Genomic DNA, 20,852 nt, shown 5'->3' with positions numbered 1-20,852 from the left:
TAGGAAGAGAGGAGCCTGTCCACAAGGGTTTACATAGGGAGAGAGGACCCTGCCCCCAAAAGCTTACATAAGTAGCAAGGACCCTGCTCACAAGGGTTTATAAAGGGAGAGAGGAGCCTGCCCCTGAGGGCTTACATAGGGAGAGAGGACCCTGCCCCTGAGGGCTTACATAGGGAGCGAGGACCCTGCCCACGATGGCTTACATAGGGGGAGAGGAGCCTGCCCCTGAGGGCTTACATAGGGAGAGAGGAGCCTGCCTCTGAGGGCTTACATAGGGGATAGAGGAGCCTGCCCCTGAGGGCTTACATAGGGGATAGAGGAGCCTGCCCCTGAGGGCTTACATAGGGGATAGAGGAGCCTGCCCCTGAGGGCTTACATAGGGGATAGAGGAGCCTGTCCCTGAGGGCTTACATAGGGGGAGAGGAGCCTGCCCCTGAGGGCTTACATAGGGGATAGAGGAGCCTGCCCCTGATGGCTTACATAGGGGGAGAGGAGCCTGTTCCTGAGGGCTTACATAGGGGGAGAGGAGCCTGCCCCTGAGGGCTTACATAGGGGATAGAGGAGCCTGCCCCTGAGGGATTACATAGGGGATAGAGGAGCCTGCCCCTGAGGGCTTACATAGGGGGAGAGGAGCCTGTCCCTGAGGACTTACATAGGGGATAGAGGAGCCTGCCCCTGAGGGCTTACATAGGGGATAGAGGAGCCTGCCCCTGAGGGCTTACATAGGGGATAGAGGAGCCTGTCCCTGAGGGCTTACATAGGGGGAGAGGAGCCTGCCCCTGAGGGCTTACATAGGGGATAGAGGAGCCTGCCCCTGATGGCTTACATAGGGGGAGAGGAGCCTGTTCCTGAGGGCTTACATAGGGGATAGAGGAGCCTGCCCCTGAGGGCTTACATAGGGGATAGAGGAGCCTGCCCCTGATGGCTTACATAGGGGGAGAGGAGCCTGTTCCTGAGGGCTTACATAGGGGATAGAGGAGCCTGCCCCTGAGGGATTACATAGGGGGAGAGGAGCCTGCCCACGAGGGATAACATAAATACAGAGGATCTCCTATTACATGCTAGCTCTGGCAGGGTGTAAAAGGAGCACAAACATGGCCAGTCAGGAGACCTTCACAAGGCCCTGGCTTTCCTGATAACCATATGACACAGTTGCTTTGTGGGAGGGAAGGGATTAGATTTCATAACTCTTGCCATGTATGAAGCAGACTCGGCTCCTGAGCTCCTTACACCCCAACCCGTTTCATGTTAAAGCGTCAGAATGCACTATAATGTAAAAGCTCAAAGGTTTAGAAAAAACATGGCTGCCTCCTTCCAAAACAGCGCCACACTTGTCCGCAGGTTGTGTGTGACATTGCAGTTTAGCTTCATTCACTTCAGTGGAGATTAATTGCAAAACCGGACACCAATAGGAAGCAGGGTCGGTGTTTCTGAGAGAGAGCAGCCATGTTTTTCTATACTTGGAGACTTCTTTGTCTAGCTCTGATCTTCCGCCCCATCTGACATCTTCTTTCCCTTAATCCCATTGGGCCTTATTTTGCACATCGCTGTTTTAAAGTGTCACTGTCGTATTACAGGTGATTTTAAGAAACTTTGTAACTGGGTTTATTAGGCAAATATGCCATTATGTGCATTCAAAAAGCCTTTCCCCAGGTCCCCCCTCCTCCTCCTCTCTCTCATCCACTGCTAATTATCAGGAAATCACATCTTGTTGCATCAGACATGACCCTATCTGTTCTATGGAGGGGGGAGGGGGGAGGGGGGGAGATTAGTCGCCAGCAGAGAGCAGAGAACAAAGGATTGCACAGCGGGACCTGTGTGAAAGCCGCTATTCAGCGGTCAGAGAGGTCAGTGCTGACTTCAGAGGAGATAGCCCGGTGATGTAGCTGTAAATTAACTCTTTGTTGTCCTGTTTTGGTGCCTCATCTCCCTCCACCCCTCCTCTCTCCATAGAGAACCATGAAGATGGGGGGAGAGCTTCAAACTGCTTTCTCATGATAAAAAAGCATTTTTCGGCTTACAAACCCTACTAATTGCCTGTACTATTGATTGCTCACCATCCTGTTCTCTCCTCTCTTACAGGCTGCACCAGGAATACTTTGAAGCCCCAACATGCCGGGGCGCCGGTGCTACAACCAAGGTGTTCCTGGTCGGGGATTACTCCTCCTGTGCTGAGTTCTTCGTCACAATAGCAGTGTTCGCCTTTCTTTACTCTCTCGGAGCACTTGTCACTTACATATTCCTACAGAACAAATACCGCGAGAACAACAAAGGCCCCATGATCGTAAGTCTGCCCCCCACTACCTGACCTAGGGAAAGCTAGGGTAGAAGATGAGTGGTGGCTAAGCCAGAGCCGGGCATGTGGTGTTACCATGAATTGCTGTTATTGGCTGCGTGGCACATGACTGTTCTGGTGTACAGTAGAGTATACAAGCGAATTAAGAACTTCAATGTCTCTAGAAAGAAAAATGTGTCTTCATTTAACAGGTGTGTTTACAGCAAACTGGTAAAGAGGACACCCATGACACTTAAAGGGGTATTCCATAAAAAAATCTTTCAAATCAACTGGTGTCATAGAGATAAAAATCTCAAGTTTTCCAGTACTTATCAGCTGCTGTATGTCCTGCAGGAAGTGGTGTATTCTCTCCAGTCTGACACAGTGCTCTCCCTATAGTAAATATACTACTCTCCAGATTGGAAAGAATACGCCACTTCCTGCTGGACATACAACAGCTGATAAGTACTGGAAGGCTGAAGATTTTTAAATAGAAGTAAATTACAAATCCGTATAACTTTTATGGCACCATTTGATCTGAAAGAGATTTTTTTTTTTTTTTGCTGGAGTACCCCTTTAACAGAATCCAACACGTTTCAGGCACTTTTGCCCCTTAGCCATGGCCCTTTCTTCTGGTGATGCTGGCGTGTTTTATTTGCCCACATTGCTATATGGGCGTGTATGATGTAGAAGAGCTGAGTGTGTATTGTGCATGCTGCAGAGCTGTGTATGTGTGTTTTGATGTAGCAGAGCTGGATGTGTATGATGTAGCAGAGCTGGATGTGTATGATGTAGCAGAGCTGGATGTGTATGATGTAGCAGAGCTGGGTGTGTAGGATGTAGCAGAGCTGGGTGTGTAGGATGTAGTAGAGCTGGATGTGTATGATGTAGCAGAGCTGGGTGTGTATGATGTAGCAGAGCTGGGTGTGTATGATGTAGCAGAGCTGGGTGTGTATGATGTAGCAGACCTGGGTGTGTAGGATGTAGCAGAGCTGGGTGTGTATGATGTAGCAGAGCTGGGTGTGTATGATGTAGCAGAGCTGGGTGTGTATGATGTAGCAGAGCTGGGTGTGTACTTTACATCTGCCTTACCACCAATGTGAATAAAACCACTTTATTTGCAACTAACAGTGCCTACTTTTCTGGGTGTGTATTGTGCATACTGCAGAGCTGCCTATATGTGGGGTCAATGTACTGTTATAGAGGGTATTAAGGTTACACTTTTTCATCAATAAACTTTGACCCTTCACTGCCTGACCTGATCACCAGGGAAAACTGGCATGCAATATTTTTTTTATCTTTCAGTTGTATAAACCAGGGGTGTGTTTTATACTGTTGTCAGGTGTGTCTTATAAAGTAAAAAATATGGTATTTTTTACATTTCTTTTATAAAAATATATGAGTTTGTGATATAACGTTAGTAAAGAAAATGTAACATGGTTCTTTTCTGCCACCAATGGCTGTGTCCGAAACTGCAGGACTGCACAAGCCCCGATCTCAGCACAGTTATATACATTCAGGCATTGTTCTTGGTACTGAGCTTCTGATGTCTATATAATGTTAGCACTACAATAGACATTACACTTAGGGAAGCTGGCTGTGTCTCTAGTGCTGCGACACCTTAAAGCAGAGCAAGAGGTACTTGGTACATGGTGCAACAACTGCAGCATCAGTGACACAGACAGCTTCTCCAAGTGTTATGTCTATTCTAATGTTAACATGCATTATATAGAGATCAGAGGAGGCCCAGTATACTGTGCCAGGACTAGGGCTTGAGCAGCCCTGTAGTTCCTGACATTAATAAAGTTATAAACCTTTATGAAAGAAATGGACCCTGGACCGAACAGTCAGCTAACTCACTGTGGTCAATTTCCAAAACGTATATGTATTCATTCAAGGGTTTAGCAGGCCACGCTTATATGGAAAGGAGTCAATGATGATCTGAGGCAATCGGTGGCTTGTGGCCATAAGACAGATGATAAATGCGACTATATTACCTGACAGCAAGCAGAAATCTTGATCACAGAAGTTACTGCTACTTTCTTCCATCCATATACACCTTGTACCTTACTTTTTTGCAGGACTGTATAGTGACTGCTGTCTTTGCCTTCCTGTGGCTGGTAAGCTCAAGTGCATGGGCCAAGGGCTTGTCTGACATTAAGCTGGCCACTGACGCAGAGCTGATCAAGGAACAAATCCCTGCCTGCCAGAATACAGAAAACAGGTGTCAAGAAGTGAGGGATCCGGTTATGTCCGGGCTCAATACCTCTGTGGTAAGTAGCCTTCTTATCCAGGCTATTGCCTGACCTATCTTGTTAGCCATACAGTAGTCTCTCTGCCCTAATTACTGTTGTACAGAGGCGACATCTAGTGGCCGTTCTGTTTATTACATTGCTACTTGTAAAACAAGTTGTTAAATTTGGGATTCAGTGTTTTTTAGGTATTAGTTGAAGTATTGATTACTAAACATCAATATAATCTACTATAGAGGTATATACCCTATGGAAATAAGGAGAAAATTATGGAGATTTAAAGGTGCCATCTACCAGGAACATAGCCATATGATGTATAGAGATAGCAGACCCCTGACCCTGGTGCCTAATAAAATGTTAATAAAATACTTAAAGGAATGGAATTATTGAGTTATCTTAATAAAGGAACTGATATTGACATTTGCCCAATGACCCAGCTTGCCTGACGGGAATACACCCGGTAGGGCAGGTCACCAGTCCGGGCCTGGTGAGGTCTTGTACAGTGACATTCGGGTATGTTAGCAGCTCTGTGATTCTTCCCTCTGTTATAGGCCTTTGGATTCCTGAACTGCATAATCTGGCTTGGAAACCTCTGGTTCGTTTTCAAAGAGACTGGATGGACAGCGCCATTCATGAAGTACCCCCCACCCGCCCAGGAGAAACAGCCTGCCCCAGACACCTACGCCCCCCAGGGTCAGGGCTACGCCCAGCAGGACTCTTATGGACAACAAGGAGGTTATCAACCCGACTATTACGGCCAGCAGCCTGAATACAACCAACAGGGGTACAGCCAAGGGGGATATAGCCAGCAAGGTGTCCCAACCTCTTTCTCCAACCAGATGTGAGCTGGTGAGTGTCTCTATGGTAAGCAGAATTGATATCACCCATCCTACAAAACTCTCTGCAGAGTTTCCATTACATGGAAAAAAAAACAATGTAGATGATGTTTACAGGATTGTTATTTAGCAGGGGGTGACACCGCGGCTAGGGTGGGCTGAGGCAAGAATGACACGGCAACATACTGCAATAGTAAGTAATAAAAGGGGTGAACCACTGTAGGAATCATCCATAGGCACACACATGTAGTAACAAACAAACATAGTAAAACGCAGAGCGACACCTATATGACCACACATAGTAAAATGTAGTAACACAGAAAACACACATAGTAACATAAACACATAGCAATACTCTTAGTAACACATGTAGTGACATACACATGTAGTGATAAAATGTAGCAACACACAAACATAACACATATATAGTAACACAACATACATGTAGTAACACACACAGGGACACACACATACATGTAACACACACGTAGTGACACACATACATGTAGTAACACATAGGGACACACACATACATATAGCACACACCCAGGGACACACATACATGTAGTAACACTTACATGTAACCCACACACATGTAGTAACACACACAGGGACACACACATACATGTAACACACGTAGTGACACACATACATGTAGTAACACACACAGGGACACACACATACATGTAACACACACGTAGTGACACACATACATATAGTAACACACAGAAGGTGTGATAGGGCCCTGTTTAATAGGCACCACAGCTGCTGAGGAGAGGGAGCGATACATGACAGTCCATAAAGGGTTAGCACAGGGGAGGATAGACCCCTCCTACCTATGTACTATTACCACTGATCCCTGCAGTGTCATTTGCAGTATGTATGATCTTTAGTTATGTGTGTAAGACCTAATAATGCAAATGGATAGGGCTTGTTCACCTAGGACAATCCTTGGAGTCCCTTGTGTTCATGTGTATAGGGGGAGTTGGGAGCCATAGCTGTTTGGCTGACAGCCATTGGAGGTACCCTGACTCCTTATTAGCTTATGTTCACACAACATCCTTTATTGGTCATTTTACAGATGTCTTTTTAGACAATCCTTGGAGTCCCTATTCCTTTGAATGAGACTATGCTGCAGCACATTGCACCTCTAGTAGTAATACACTGATGTAAAGAGGCTGCAGTTCTCACACAGTGTTGCGGCCCCCTCAGACAGCTGTGGTCTAGTCTTTGCCGACTATAGGAAAACCTCATTGTTCAACTGAAATTCCCTTCTAGAACAGACGGGATTTCCATCGCCGGGCCGGCCTTAGAGTTGACTTGTTCTTTGGAAATCTGGATTATTCTGGATTCTCCCCTGTGTTCATTTTGTCTCTCCACAAATAAGTAGGATTGTGCATGAGCAGGACAAGGAAGATCCCCACTGAATGGCTATAAGCAAATGAGAAGGTGGGCAAGGATTGCATGCAGGAGACCACCATATGCATATACTGCTAGCCATATACTGACCCCCCATGTCGTATAGTATCAGGAGCTTTGTTTCCTATTGGTAGGATTGTACAAGGACAGACATCACCGTCTCCATTGCTGCAGTCCTATGAAGCAATCCTTTTCTTCTTCCATCATCCCATAAGCCATTGCATCTCTCTCCTCTGTCTTCCTTCATCCTGCACTTATCCATCGCCCATAAATATCCTTCTTTCCTTTTTTCTGTGTGTGGATGTCATCCTCCTCACCACTACCCCCATCACTACCTCTATGACTCATATACTCTGTCTCTATGAATCATCCCCTTTGACATTCTGCCGCATCCACGCACCTCTGGCTCTTTTCACACAGAGTTTTGCAGTATCTGTCAGAGGTGTCCATCGGGGGGGGGGGCTGCCATTGTATACCTCCCACGTATACCTCCACTGTATGCCACTGTATAGTCATAGCCATTCTTCATAGACCCCCCCATTCCCCTCCATGTATTGTCTTGTTACCATCACTATCTTATTCTTAAAGGGGTACTCCGGTGAAATGTTTTATTTTTCTTTCAAATCAACTGGTGTCAGTTGATTTGAAAGATCGATTACTTTGATTTAAAAATCTCCAGTCTTCCAGTACTTATCAGCTGCTGTATGTCCTGCGGGAAGTGGTGTATTCTTTCCAGTCTCACACTGTGCTCTCTGCTGCCACCTCTGTCCATGGTAGGAACTGTCCAGAGCAGAAATGGCTTGCTCTGGACAATTCTTGACCTATACAGTGGTGGTGGTAGAGAGCACAGCGTCAGGCTGGAAAGAATACACCACTTCCTGCAGGGCATACAGCAGACTGGAGATTTTTAAATAAAAGTAAATTACAAATCTGTATAACTTTCTGAAACCAGTTGATTTTAAAAAGAAAAAAAAATGCTGGAGTACCCCATTATCCTGCCATTTAAGTCATGCCTTAAAGGAGTTGACCAGGCTAAAAAGAACATGACCTACTTCTTCTTCTAAAAAAACAGCACCTCTCCTGTCCTTAGTTTGGGTGTGGGTTTCCATTGACCTTAATGGAGTTGAATTGTAATAGCACACACAACCTGATGACAGGGGTGGTGGCGCTTTTGCAAGGTAGTAGCTGTGGTTCTTCTTGCAGTCCTGGATAACCCCTAAACACACCTACTGCTTTCGGCAGGACTGATCTATGAGGAGAGAAAGATCAGTCATGTTGAATTTCAGTTGCCTAATCCTTATGTTCTTGGGGAAATAAGCCACCACCAGAGGAGGCCAAGACTAAATAAAGTGTTCATGTGTATAGGGGGGGTTGGGAGCCATAGCTGTTTGGCTGACAGCCATTGGAGGTACCCTGACTCCTTATTAGCTTATGTTCACACAACAACCTTTATTGGTAATTTTACAGATGTCTTTTTAAAAAGAAAAAAATGTCTGTATTTTATGGCTGTAAATTACATCCACCCAACAAAACTTGTGTGAACATAGCCCTATAATGAATAACTAGTTTTCTTTCCTTCATCCTACATCAATTCTCCCTTATCCTCCTTGCTTCCATTCACTTCAAAGGTACAACCCACCAGAAACCCCCAAGCTGAGGTTATAGATTTGTAACAGCTGGAGATCCACATGGATATCCAGGCATGCTGGGAATTGTAGTTTTGCAGCAGCTGGAGAGCCATGTGACACTCTGGGCATGCTGGGAGTTGTAGTTTTGCCACAGCTGGAGAGCCACATGGCTGTCAGGGTATGCTGGGACACTACTACAATTGGTAAGTGATCGCTGAAGAAGGGGAGTGGTATTTTTGTGCAGATTTTACATGGCGGTCCAGGATCTCTGAACAATCTACCTGACTAACCCCTGAGCAGTCACTGTGTCTGTACGACATTAAAGGAGAAGTCCGGCGAAAATGTTTATTAAACTATTGTGGTGCTCCCCAAAAGTTATACAAATCACCAATATACACTTATTAAGGGAATGCTTATAAAGTGTTTTTTTCACTGCACTTATTACTGCATCAAGGCTTCACTTCCTGGATAACATGGTGATGTCACTTCCTGGATAACATGGTGATGTCACTTCCTGGATAACATGGTGATGTCACTTCCTGGATAACATGGTGATGTCACTTCCTGGATAACATGGTGATGTCACTTCCTGGATAACATGGTGATGTCACTTCCTGGATAACATAGTGATGTCACGCCCTGACTCCAAGAGCTGTGTGGGCTGTGGCTACTGGAGAGGATGATGGCAGAGGGATGCTCAGTGTCCCTTCAGTGCCCTGTGTCCCTCAGTGTCCCCCTGCCATCATTCTCTCCAGCAGCCACAGCCCGCACAGCTCTGGGAGTCAGGGCGTGACATCACCATGTTATCCAGGAAGTGACATCACCATGTTATCCAGGAAGTGACATCACCATGTTATCCAGGAAGTGACATCACCATGTTATCCAGGAAGTGAAGCCTTGATGCAGTAGTAAGTGCAGGGGAAAAAAGCACTTTATAAGCATTTCCCATAATAAGTGTATAGTGGTGATTTGTATAACTTTTAGGGGGCAATACAACACTTTAATAAAAATTTTCTTTGGACTTCTCCTTTAATAGTTCTGTTGTCACTACACTTGGCTAGTAATAATAATTTTAACATGACATATTTAGGGCAACACAAAGGTAAAGGGGTTGTGGGAGATTATGCAATGCCCAAGCCCCTAGGGGCCTCTCCGCTGATAGGTGTAGTTACTGGCAGGAGCCGGAGCAGCTGCTGAGCAGAGGATTGTCACGGTTTTGGCACGAGGGTAACACAGCTGAGAACCGGGCTCCTGACCATGCGGGAATACTGGGCATGCGATTCTTCGTTGTCCTTAGTCAGGGCACCAATAATTACACCAATGCCAAGGTTTAGAAACAACGGTAGTTGTATATTTATTGTAACAGTGGTAACTAGTAGTAACAGTCTCTCCGGATGCAACCGGGTATAAGGCAAACTTGGATAAGGCAGAGTAATGGGTGGTGCTGCAATAGGCTGTGATGATAGCGTACTGAATGATGGGAGTAGTAGTGATACTGAGGATAAGATGCTGCGGGGGATGGAACTGAGATGAATACTTGCTGTTGATGATCAGAGAAGATGATGAGAGGAATGACTGAAGAACGGCACCCAGATCTGGAGAATAGATGAGAATCTTGAGAACTTGAGAATAGCACACAGCCAGAAATACTTCTTGTGGAACTGGAGCAGCAGAGCACACGTATCTCTCTCCTGACAGGGGGGAGAGGACACACACCCTATCCCCTCTGTGGTACAGAATAGACTGAGTTAGAACAGGAAGTCACATGGTATTCCCCAGCCAAAAGCTCCATGACCATTGGAGTTACCATGGAAGCAGGGGCAGTCACGTGACATCCAGCCATTGCATCATCACACCATTAGGCATATACAGTGAAATATACATGAGAAGCACCATACTTGAACACTCAGGATGTGTGCGGTATTACAGCTCAGCTCCATTCACGTCAATGGAATTGAGCTTTGAAACCCAAACTGGGGACTGTTTTTTTTTTTTGTTTTGTTTTTTTTAATGGAGGATTGTTGGTCTGATAGGGGAGGAGGGATCTTTACTGTTCTGCCTCTATCTAACAATTCTCTTTTCTTCTTTCGTTCCTCCTCTTATTGTCCCCCGTTACTTTGCCTCCTTTCCGTCCCTCCTCCCCGCTCTCCCCGCAGGCTTCTCCGTAGCCGATCAGTGAGCTCAAGCTTCAGGTTGTGATATTCTGATGTGCAGTGATGCAGCCCGGCTGCCCGAGTGAATATTAATGGGAGAATGTCGTGTCCGTGATGTTTATATAATATATAATATAATATATAAATCTATTTAATGATATATATCTGTACCAAAACACAGAAGAAATCCCATCTCATTCTACCAGAGACTGTCTTCCTGCAGAGCATTGCTGTGTAACCCTCCCCTCTTTACCAGACCCGTGCAGAGCATCGCTGTGTTACCGTTTCCTGCGGGTCACCTCTGACAATCTCCTTCCCTGCCAGGCGGGCAGAGCTGCATCACGTCATGTTGTTAACTGTTCCCCCACAGTATTGTAATGTTACGGAGTAATGGAGTTTGACCTACCTATCAGTTCTCCTGGCAGGGAAGTAGATTTCCTGGGGGGGCCCCTTTGCCGTACGCACCGTTTTTAAGCTTCTGGTTAGTTCTAGATTTCCTTTAGCAATCTGTGATGTCTGCACATTGCAATGCATTGTAGGCCCTACTCGCACAATAAAGGGATCGATGCAGGATAACACTCAGAGGCCAGCTTGCCCTGTGTAGTATAGGTCGGTGGGGACAGTGATGGCGACCACCGGCAATGGGACCAAGAACGCAATGATGGCCGGAGGACGATCCCTGCTGCGTGCACTCTGGGTACTGAACATTCCCCCCTCCCCCCCCCCTGTTTTTTCCTCCCGCCCATTATTACTGCCAGCTTCACGTGCACATCTGCTCCACCCCAGAATCGCCTATGCCTGGTACCCCTTTGTGCTGTATATTGTGTTTGTGACACTAAAGTTGCGTGTTGTAATCCTGACTGGAAAATAAAGACAGGCTGGAACAAACATGGCGTCTGTGTATTTTATCCGGGATGATATCACTGGGGGACAACATCGGAATGGGTTTCCTCCTATACGATGAAACTATAATGATGGGGTCTTAGGAAACTGTCACTGGAGTCCACCAATGGGCCGCACTGAGGAGAGCACTGAGGGGCCCCATAGCAAACAGAAAAATGGGCCCCCTATTATGGCGTCTAATGTTCTCTATATTAGCTGGGGACAGGATTCCGGCACAGTCTCCTATTAGTAGCAAAAGGAATGGGACCAACCATGTGGCCACTCTCTAAGAACCCTGTAGTAGTCACATGGTCCATCTCTTTGGTATGTACCCCATTTTGTTGGTGTTATGTAAGAAACTTCATATGACTGCAGCATAGTTGCCAACAGTCCCGGTTTTGCCGGGACTGTCCTGATTCTTAGGACACAGCCCCGGCAAAACCATGTCCCGGGAAGCCCCACCCCCTTCCAGCGTGAGGGATGTCACTCATGCAGAGCAGGGAGAGAAGTCCCTAGGAGAATAGAGGAACCATACTGGTGAGGTAAGTATAGCTTTTTTTTTTAAATACAGATGAAGGGACAAGAGAATGCTGAAGGAGGTACTGGTATAATGATGAAGGGACAGGAGGAGGATGAAGGGGGAAGTAGTATGATGATGGAGGGGCAGGGGGATGAGAGGGGTAGTACTATGATGATGGAAGGGCAAGAGGATGAAGTGGGTAGTAGTATGATGATGGAGGGGCAAGAAGGATGATGAAGGGGTAGTAATATGATGATGGAGGGGCAAGAAGGATGATGAAGTGGGTAGTAGTATGATGATGGAGGGGCAAGGAGGATGATGAAGGGGTAGTAATATAATGATGGAGGAGCAGTAGGATGAAGGGCGTAGTAGTATGATGATGAAGGAGCAAGAGGATGAAGTGGGTAGTAGTATGATGATGGAGGGGCAAGAAGGATGATGAAGGGGTAGTAATATGATGATGGAGGGGCAAGAAGGATGATGAAGGGGTAGTAATATGATGATGGAGGGGTAGTAATATGATGATGGAGGGACAAGAAGGATGATGAAGTGAGTAGTAGTATGATGATGGAGGGGCAAGGAGGATGATGAAGGGGTAGTAATATAATGATGGAGGAGCAGTAGGATGAAGGGCGTAGTAGTATGATGATGAAGGAGCAGGAGGATGAAGGGGGTTGTAGTATGATGATGGAAGGGCAGGAGGATGAAGGGGTAGTAGTATGATGATGGGGGGCAGGAAGATGAAGGGGGTAGTAGTATGATGATTGAGGAGCAGTAGGATGAAGGGGGTAGTAGTATGATGATATGGGGAGCAGCTGCATCATATGAGTACGAACTACCAGTATGTACAGTCAGTCAGTAGAATGCTATCTCTGAGTCTCAGCCTGCACTGAGTGGGGTGTGTAATATACTGGGGACCTGAAACTGGGGTGTGTAATATACTGGGGACCTAATACTGGGGTGTTTAATGCTCCTTTTCTGTTGTTCTGGCTATAAATTCTAACTGGAAAATGTTGAACCCACACCCATGATAGGCCACACCCACCGAAACCACACCCGCAATAAGCCACACCCTTTTTTAACGCTAACGTGTCCCTGGAAAAAAAAATGTCAAATGTTGGCAACTATGCTGTAGGTCAGGGGTGTCAAACTCAAATACACAGTGGGCCAAAATGTAAAAATTGGACAAAGTCGCGGGCCAATTATTGAAGGTGCTGGCACTGTCAGAGCAGCGTGCATTGTTCCTGGCACTGTCAGCGGTGCACTATGCACTATGATAAATGACATGACATGATAAAATGCTATGACATGATTAAACCCCAACCCATATAACAGCCAATCCCCCCCAAATTGCCCCACATATTAGCCAGCCATTCCAATAGTGCCCAAATAGTAGCCATCCCCCTAAGTTTCCTATATAGTATCCAGCCCTCCCCAATAGTATCATATAGTAGCCAGCCCTCCCCAATAGTATCATATAGTAGCCAGCCCTCCCCAATAGTCTCATATAGTAGCCAGCCCCCTCCATAGTCACATATAGTAGCCAGCCCTCCTCAATAGTCCCATATAGTAGCCAGTCCTCCCCCATAGGCTCATATAGTAGCCAGCCCTCCCCCATAGTCTCCTATATAGTAGCCCGCTCTCCCCAATAGTGTCATATAGTAGCCATCCCTCGCTAGTAGTCTCATATAGTAGCCAGCCCTCCCCCATAGTCCCATATAGTAGCCAGCCCTCCCCCATTGTCTCCTATCTAGTAGCCAGCTCTCCCCAGTAGTCTAATATAGTAGCCAGCACTCCCTATAGTCTCTTATATAGTAACCAGCCCTCCCCAATAGTCTCATATAGTAGCCAGCCCTCCCCAGTCTTCCCATATAGTAGTCAGTCCTCCCCCATAGTCTCGTATAGTAACCAGTTCTCCCCCATAGTCTCTTATATAGTAACCAGCCCTCCCCAATAGTCTCATATAGTAGCCAGCCCTTCCCCATAGTCTCATATAGTAGCCAGCCCTCCACAATAGTCTCATGTAGTAACCAGCCCTTCCCAATAGTCTCATGTAGTAGCCAGCCCTCCCTCATAGTCTCTTATATAGTAGCCAGCCCTCCCCAGTAGTCTCATATAGTAGTCAGCCCTCCCCAATAGTCTCAGATAGTAGTCAGCCCTCCCCCATAGTCTCTTACATAGTAGCCAGCCCTCCCCATAGTGTCTTATATAGTAGCCAGCCCTCCCTCATAGTCTCATATAGTAGCCTGCCCTCCCCAGTAGTCTCATATAGTAGCCATCCCTCCCCCATAGTCTCTTATATAGTAGCCAGCCCAACCCAATAGTCTCATATAGTAGCCAGCCCTCCCCCATAGTCTCTTATATAGTTGCCAGCCCTCCCCCATAGTCTCTTATATAGTAGCCAGCCCTCCCCAATAGTCTCATATAGTAGCCAGCCCTCCCCCATAGTCTCTTATATAGTCTAGTATATAGTAGCAAGCCCTCCCTCATAGTCTCTTATATAGTAGCCATGGTGGGCCAGATTTAATTAAAATTCTTAATTGCCTGGCGGGCCAAAAATAGTGGCACCACGGGCCAGATGTGGCCCGCAGGCCAGAGTTTGACATGACTGCTGTAGGTGTTGCTATATCTTGACTTGTCAAACAGCAACAAGCCATAACATTATATAATATGAAGCAGGTGAAAGTTTAAGGGTGCGTTCACACCTACAGGATCTGCAGCAGATTTGATGCTGTGTTCAGTTATTTAAATGAAATCTGCTGCAGAAAATCAGCTGCAGATCCTGTAGGTGTGAACGCACCATAAAGAGGTATTCCAGAAACCATGCCTGCTTTCTTCCAGATACAGCACTACACTTGTCTATAGTTTGGGTGTGGGGTTTTGAAGCTCAGTTGCATTGAGGTAGTATACAGTATGTATACCCTATGGGGGAGATTTATCAAACATGGTGTAAAGTGAAACTGGCTCAGTTGCCCCTAGCAACCAATCAGATTCCACCTTTCATTTTACAAAGAGTCTGTGAGGAATGAAAAGTGGAATCTGATTGGTTGCTAGGGGCAACTGAGCCAGTTTCACTGTACACCATGTTTGATAAATCTGCCACATACATTAGAGTTATATGTACACGGCCAGAGAAGGAGGCACGTTTGCTAAATGAATATATTTGCAAACTTGTTAAACTTGACGAAACCACCATGAAAGTGTGTAGCAGTGGCATTAGACCATCACAGCTGGAATATGGGACAATGGAGGAAGGCGTCTGGTCTGATGGATCTTGTTACATTAAGTGGATGGTCAGATGTGTGTGCATCACTTACCTGGGGAAGATATGGCACCAGGATGCACTATGGGAAGAAGACAAGATGGCGGGGGCAGTGTGATGGGCAATGTTCTGCTGGAGACCGTGTGTCCTGGCATCAAGTGGATGTTACTGTGACACCGACCACCTACCTAACCATTGTACACACCACATGCCCCCCCTCCCCTTCATGGCAGCAGGACCCCCTAATGTTAATGGATAATGCCGGGGGCCGCACTGCAGACATTGTTTAAGACAAGGAAATCAAGATGGCGCCTCTGCCTCTACATATCAATCTAAATGAACATAAGAGGGAAGTGCTGGAAAAAAGTGTTATCCATGGAGGCCGCATCTTGCAACTTTTGGCGGCATGACTGATGATTATAGCCTAAGTGGCGGTTTAATGTTTCTCTATAAAACTATAGTATAAGAGTAATAAATAACATTGTAATATATCTTATTATAGAATGCCACCTCCTTTAATGTATCAGACGCCTTTCCTTCTCCCCCCTAACTACCTAATCTCAGTATACTGATACATCTCTGTTCAGATTGGCAGAGATGAAGATAGAGAATCAGCTCACTGAGGGATCTGGTTACAGCTACTGTCCATAGAAGATAGTAGAGGGGGAGCAGCTGCAGCAAGTAAGAGACACACATAAGAAGAGAGAAACCCAATCTTACCCCAGATTGACAGCTTACACTGCTCAGTACGGCTTTATAATGTCCTCTATTCTTCTAAAGCTGTTCTATAGATATACATGGGAGAAGGATGTCCTCTTCTGTTTGTTCACTATATGGCAAACATCATAGAGGCCAGTCTACACCTGAGGGGAAACTTGTGAAAAATCCCATACACAAGTTATATAACTGCTGCTCCTTGTATACTCAAGGCTCAATCTAAGAATTTACCAGACAGCATAAGTACTGTATAAAGCAGTGTCCCCCAACAAAGGCTCTCCAGCTGTGGCAAAACTATGACCCCCAGCCTTAAAGGGGTTATCCAGCGAAAATCTTTTTCTTTTAAATAAACTGTTTTCGGAAAGTTATATAGATTTTAAATTTAATTCTATTTAAAAATCTCAAATCTTCCCATACTTATCAGCTGCTATATGTTCTGCAGGAAAGATATTCTATGAGGATTTGCTACTGCTCTGCTTCCTGTCTCGGACAGCAGAGAGCACAGTGTCAGAATGAAAAGAAAACAACATTTCCTGCAGGACATACAGCAGCTGACAAGTATGGGAAGACATAAATGTTTTGTTTATTTAAAGTAAATTACAAATCTATATAACTTTCTAAAACCATTTGATTTGAAAGAAAAAGCCCACCCTACCCTGAGCCACAGCTCATGTGTGAACTACAGATTGTCTGTACTGATAATCTGTTTCCTGGTGGTTTCCAGGATTTAAAAACTTTGCTGCTCTTAGAAACAGCGCCACTCTTGTCATCAGTTTGTGTGTGGTATTGCAGCTCAGTCCTATATATGTGAACGGAGCTGAATTGTAATACCACACACAACCTGAGATCAGGGGTGGTGCTGTTTTAGAAGAAAGCTGCTATTTTAACAGGGTTATCCAGGATTAGAAAAAGCACAGCTACTTTCTTGTAAAAAACAGCGCCACCCCTGTCTTCTTCAGGTTGTGTGCAGTATATATATATATATATATATATATATATATATATATATATATATATAGTATATTTTTCTAAGCCTGGACAACCCCTTTAAGCCAGTGTTCTGAAACCTGCGGCTTCTCAGCTGTTGCAAAACTACAACTCCCATCATGCCCTGACAACCTTCGGCTCCTCTGCGCTATGCTGCTCTCTGGATAAACTAGGATTAACCATTAAGCTCCTTGGGGCGGAGTTCTCCCAGTGAGAATGTGTTGTGTTTTGTTAACCCTTTCCTCTCCAGCGTGCACAGCTTAGAGCAGCCATTGTCTTCCCCGGGGACGCTGCTTTGTGTTGCTGATCACATGCTGATGATGTCATCACAAGACATGTTCTTCCCCTTTTCTAGTCACGTGACTGGTCACATGCTGACGACTTCGTTGAAGGTCCTTTAGGACGCCAGGATCTTCCCTTCTACGATGGAAGGGAAGGAGTTCTTGGATATCTATGGGAATACGATTACCCTGCAGCAGCACTCATACAGCGACACCTGCCAGGACTTTACCATCACCAGCGCCAAGCTGTCCGTACGCTCGCTCACCACCTGGACGTGCGTCGTGTGGGTAGTCGCCTATGTCATATTCCTCTACACGGAGCACGCTGCTGTCCTGACTGCGGCCATCTTGTTCTCCATCGTAGGCCTTCTCCTTTACTTGCACCTGGTTAAGGTGGATCATGAGTCCCTACTGATCCTGGGCTCCCTGGGGATCCAGAGGACCTCGATGTACGCCTCTGGCCGAGAGAACACGGTCTTCATAGAGATGTGCAGGGTCCAAGACGTTGTCATCAACGAGGGCATATCAATGCACAGGGTGAACTACTACTTGTGTCTCCTCCTCAAGGATCCCAGCGACCCTCAAGCCACAGTGTCCCAGGTCATCCCCATCTTCCAGAGCTCTCAGCCCCGGCTGGACTGCCTGGTGGAGATTTACCGCAGCTGTCAGGACATCTTGTCCTCTCGTAAACCCTAAAGCTGATACCAACCGAAGAAGAAAGGAGGACTCGTCTGCAGACGTTCCTCTCCTCCACCGATTATCCTGTTTCTTAGTTATATCTCTATCTAGGAAAGCTGGGTGACTCTCGTAATAATTCCTTTGACTTTGTGTCCCCACCAATCATGGACAAAGGACAACTGTCTGCCAATTGAGTGGTGGACCCATTGCTCCACATACTTTCGATGGGAGTTCATCGCGTTGCCATTTTTAGATGTCCCGTCAAAGGAGTGGTGACCGAGCACGTCCACTGCCACTCACGTCACCTTGAAAACATCTGACCTCCGTATGTTGATTGGTGGAGGTCCCAGTGGTCAGACCCCCACTGATCAGCTAGTTATGCCCTATCTTGTGGATAGAGGATACCCTTTAGTCTTGTAATGACCCCTCATTCAAGGATCAGTCTATAACTACAAAATAACGTGCACACCTGATGTTCTGGAGATCCACAACCATGTAAAATTCTGATCAACTTTCACGATGATTTCCCTTTACCAGGACTGTTCGCCTTGGTAGCGCTGATACAGTGATGCAGGCAGATTTACTATTAAAATCTGTGCACCACCTTTATTTTGTGCTTTAGCTGCAAAGGGTGTAAAGGGGTTTGGCTTAGTATGGGCCGCCATGCTTAACAATTGTAAAAAAAAATTGGATCAGAAAAACAGGGCTGCTCTCTTCCAGAAACAGCACCACCCTTCTCTTTAGTTGGGTGCAGTTTGCAGCTCTGTTGCATTGAAGTGAATGAAGCTAAATTGTAATACTGCACACGACTGGAGGACAGGGGTGGCGCTGTTTCTGCAAGGAAGTAACTGTGTTTTTCCTAATCCTGGATTACCCCAATAATAGTTGGTCTAAACATACACCAGGCAGTCTACAGATGGGCCTGAGCCGCTGATCGGTTAGATTGGGCAGATTATCGCCCTAGGTTTACGCTGTCTATGAATTAGTTTTATTAAATCTGCCTCCGTGTGTCTTGTGATCGCTATCGATCAGAATGGGATCCATTGGTGGGATATACATAAACTGAAAATAATTCCAATACCTTAGAGGAAAGTTTTTATGACTTTCATGCTGCCCGAACAATGGGTCATGGGGGTGCTCCCTGGAAGCTGCTTCCCCCCTTGCCGGCCTTGACTGATAGATCTCTTCCTGTTTGGGTATTGGGAGACGGCCATTAATTATGGCTGGTGGGGCAGGGTGACGCTGCCAGGGACCCCCCTGAAGACCCTGATTGTTTGGGCAACATGAAAGTAATGCCAAGTTCCCTCTTAAAATGTCCCTTTTGCCAAAAGAAAAGTTTTGTGAAATGATTATATATGTAAATGGACAATCTGTAATTTATTTTTTTTTTTTTTACAACTGTTGGCATTCTGAAAATTAATGGTGTTGTCCAGGCTTAAAAAAAAACATGGCCGCTTTCTTCCAGAATTAGTTCCACCCCTGTCCTCAGTGTGGGTGTGGTATTGCAGCTCAGTTTTATTCAAGTGAATGGAGCTCAAGTGTAATACCACACACAACCTGAGGACAGGGGTGGCGTTAAGTTTGCATTATCCCTTTAAGAGGATATGTAAAATACTGAAGCAGCAGTGTAACATCCCTGTAGTCTTATGTATAAGGATCTGTAAACTTTGCAGTCAATTACACTTTTCATAGTAACAACTCCAGTAGGGTTTGTGTTGACTAGAATGACACGTCCTCTAAACTATGCAGGGAAGTTGGCCATCGACTTTCCTTAGGCCAGAAATGGGGAACCTGCTGCCCTCCAGCTGTTGGAAAAGCTTTGCTGTCCAGGCATGATGGGAATTGTAGTTTTGCAGCAGCTGAAGGTTCCCCACCCCTGCTTTAGGCCAATGATACTGTATGCATCTGTGAAAAAGCTCTAATACTGTGAATTAGATTTTTGTACTTGTTCTCCCTATTGGTGTTTCGCTCCCTGTGCCGGATCCTTGCTGGCAGATTTATTTGCTGTTTTACATTCAATAAATTATTTTGGGAAAAAAACAATAACTTTGCAATAATTTGGGGAAGAGATGGTGTATAGTCGGATAGCAGAGTCGCCATTCAGGAATGCAGGAAAGCTGGGGGACAACATATATATATATATATAATATAGTGTGTGTGTGTGTATATATATATAATTTATTTATTTTTTGCAATAACAGCATCTACATATAAATTCCCTGGTTGGGCAATTATGGAGTGTCACCTCTATAATACTTCTGTATTTTATAACATTAAACTATCTTTTATATTATTAAACTAATTAGAAGTCTCTAAATTGCTCTTATGTTACATAAGGCAAAGGAGGATGAAGGCAAGTTTTTTTTTTGTTTTTTTTTTAACCGCATTCACATGGCTGCATGGAACACGGTCGTGGTATGCCTGTAACAGAGTTCCCTCCCCCCCCCCCCCAATGCACAGTAGCATCTCTGTTTGATGGAAGCGGGGGAACTGTATGAATAGGCACCGAGCTGTAATAACAGAGCCGCACGGGGGGAGGATGGCGACTCCGTTAGAGTTTCCCTTTAACAGTAGAAGTCCCATGTAAGTTAAAAACATCAGGTGGGGGGGGAGAGAAATAATAAACAAAGTAGATTCACTTGTCCCTGTGCCTCTGTGGTGCCGGTCCTGGGTCCCGCTACCAGATGTTACTTTCTGCTGCAGACTGGGTACCTCACATACCCGGCTTTTCCAGCTGCAACGTCACGGCCCAGGTGAGCAATTGCCAGTCACTGATTGGCTGTGCGGGCAATTGATTACCCAGGTAAGTGACATTGCAGCTGGAAGAGCCAGGGAAGTGAGGTACCCAGTTTCCAGTAGAAAATACATCCGGCGGCTGCCAGCGGAACCCAGGACCGGAGCTACGGGGCACAAGAATAGTTACTTTGCCTATTATTTTCATATAGCGCCCAGAGAGGTGGAA

The 20,852-nt window shown here is 45.8% G+C and overlaps 2 protein-coding genes across 3 annotated transcripts in view; both read left to right on the top strand.

The window, feature by feature from the left end:
- The window catches only part of SYP (synaptophysin), a 37,559-nt gene that overhangs the window by 13,507 nt on the left and 3,200 nt on the right, over positions 1–20,852 (top strand). Inside the window, exons 4-6 of one of the 2 annotated variants that reach the window (XM_069985851.1) lie at positions 2,083–2,284; positions 4,357–4,548; positions 5,079–5,376. In XM_069985851.1, the coding sequence (XP_069841952.1) occupies positions 2,083–2,284; positions 4,357–4,548; positions 5,079–5,372 (688 nt within the window). In that variant the 3' untranslated portion in view covers positions 5,373–5,376. Of the gene's footprint in view, positions 1–2,082; positions 2,285–4,356; positions 4,549–5,078; positions 5,392–20,852 lie in introns of both variants that reach the window. The other variant, XM_069985853.1, reaches the window with a different exon arrangement.
- On the top strand, positions 17,296–20,185 carry PIGH (phosphatidylinositol glycan anchor biosynthesis class H). The gene has a single exon (XM_069985977.1). It carries the CDS (start codon positions 17,357–17,359, stop codon positions 17,906–17,908), a length of 552 nt encoding a protein of 183 aa, XP_069842078.1. The 5' UTR covers positions 17,296–17,356; the 3' UTR covers positions 17,909–20,185.

The sequence above is a fragment of the Dendropsophus ebraccatus genome, chromosome 10 (assembly GCF_027789765.1).
Source record: "Dendropsophus ebraccatus isolate aDenEbr1 chromosome 10, aDenEbr1.pat, whole genome shotgun sequence".
In the NCBI taxonomy this organism is placed as follows: Eukaryota; Metazoa; Chordata; class Amphibia; order Anura; family Hylidae; genus Dendropsophus; species Dendropsophus ebraccatus.
Note: the sequence above shows the minus strand (reverse complement) of the source record. Positions and strands in the feature narration are given on the sequence as shown.

Bases quoted from the DNA above. Each gene is read 5' to 3' on its own strand.
- PIGH (XM_069985977.1), top strand. From the start codon at position 17,357: ATGGAAGGGAAGGAGTTCTTGGATATCTATGGGAATACGATTACCCTG.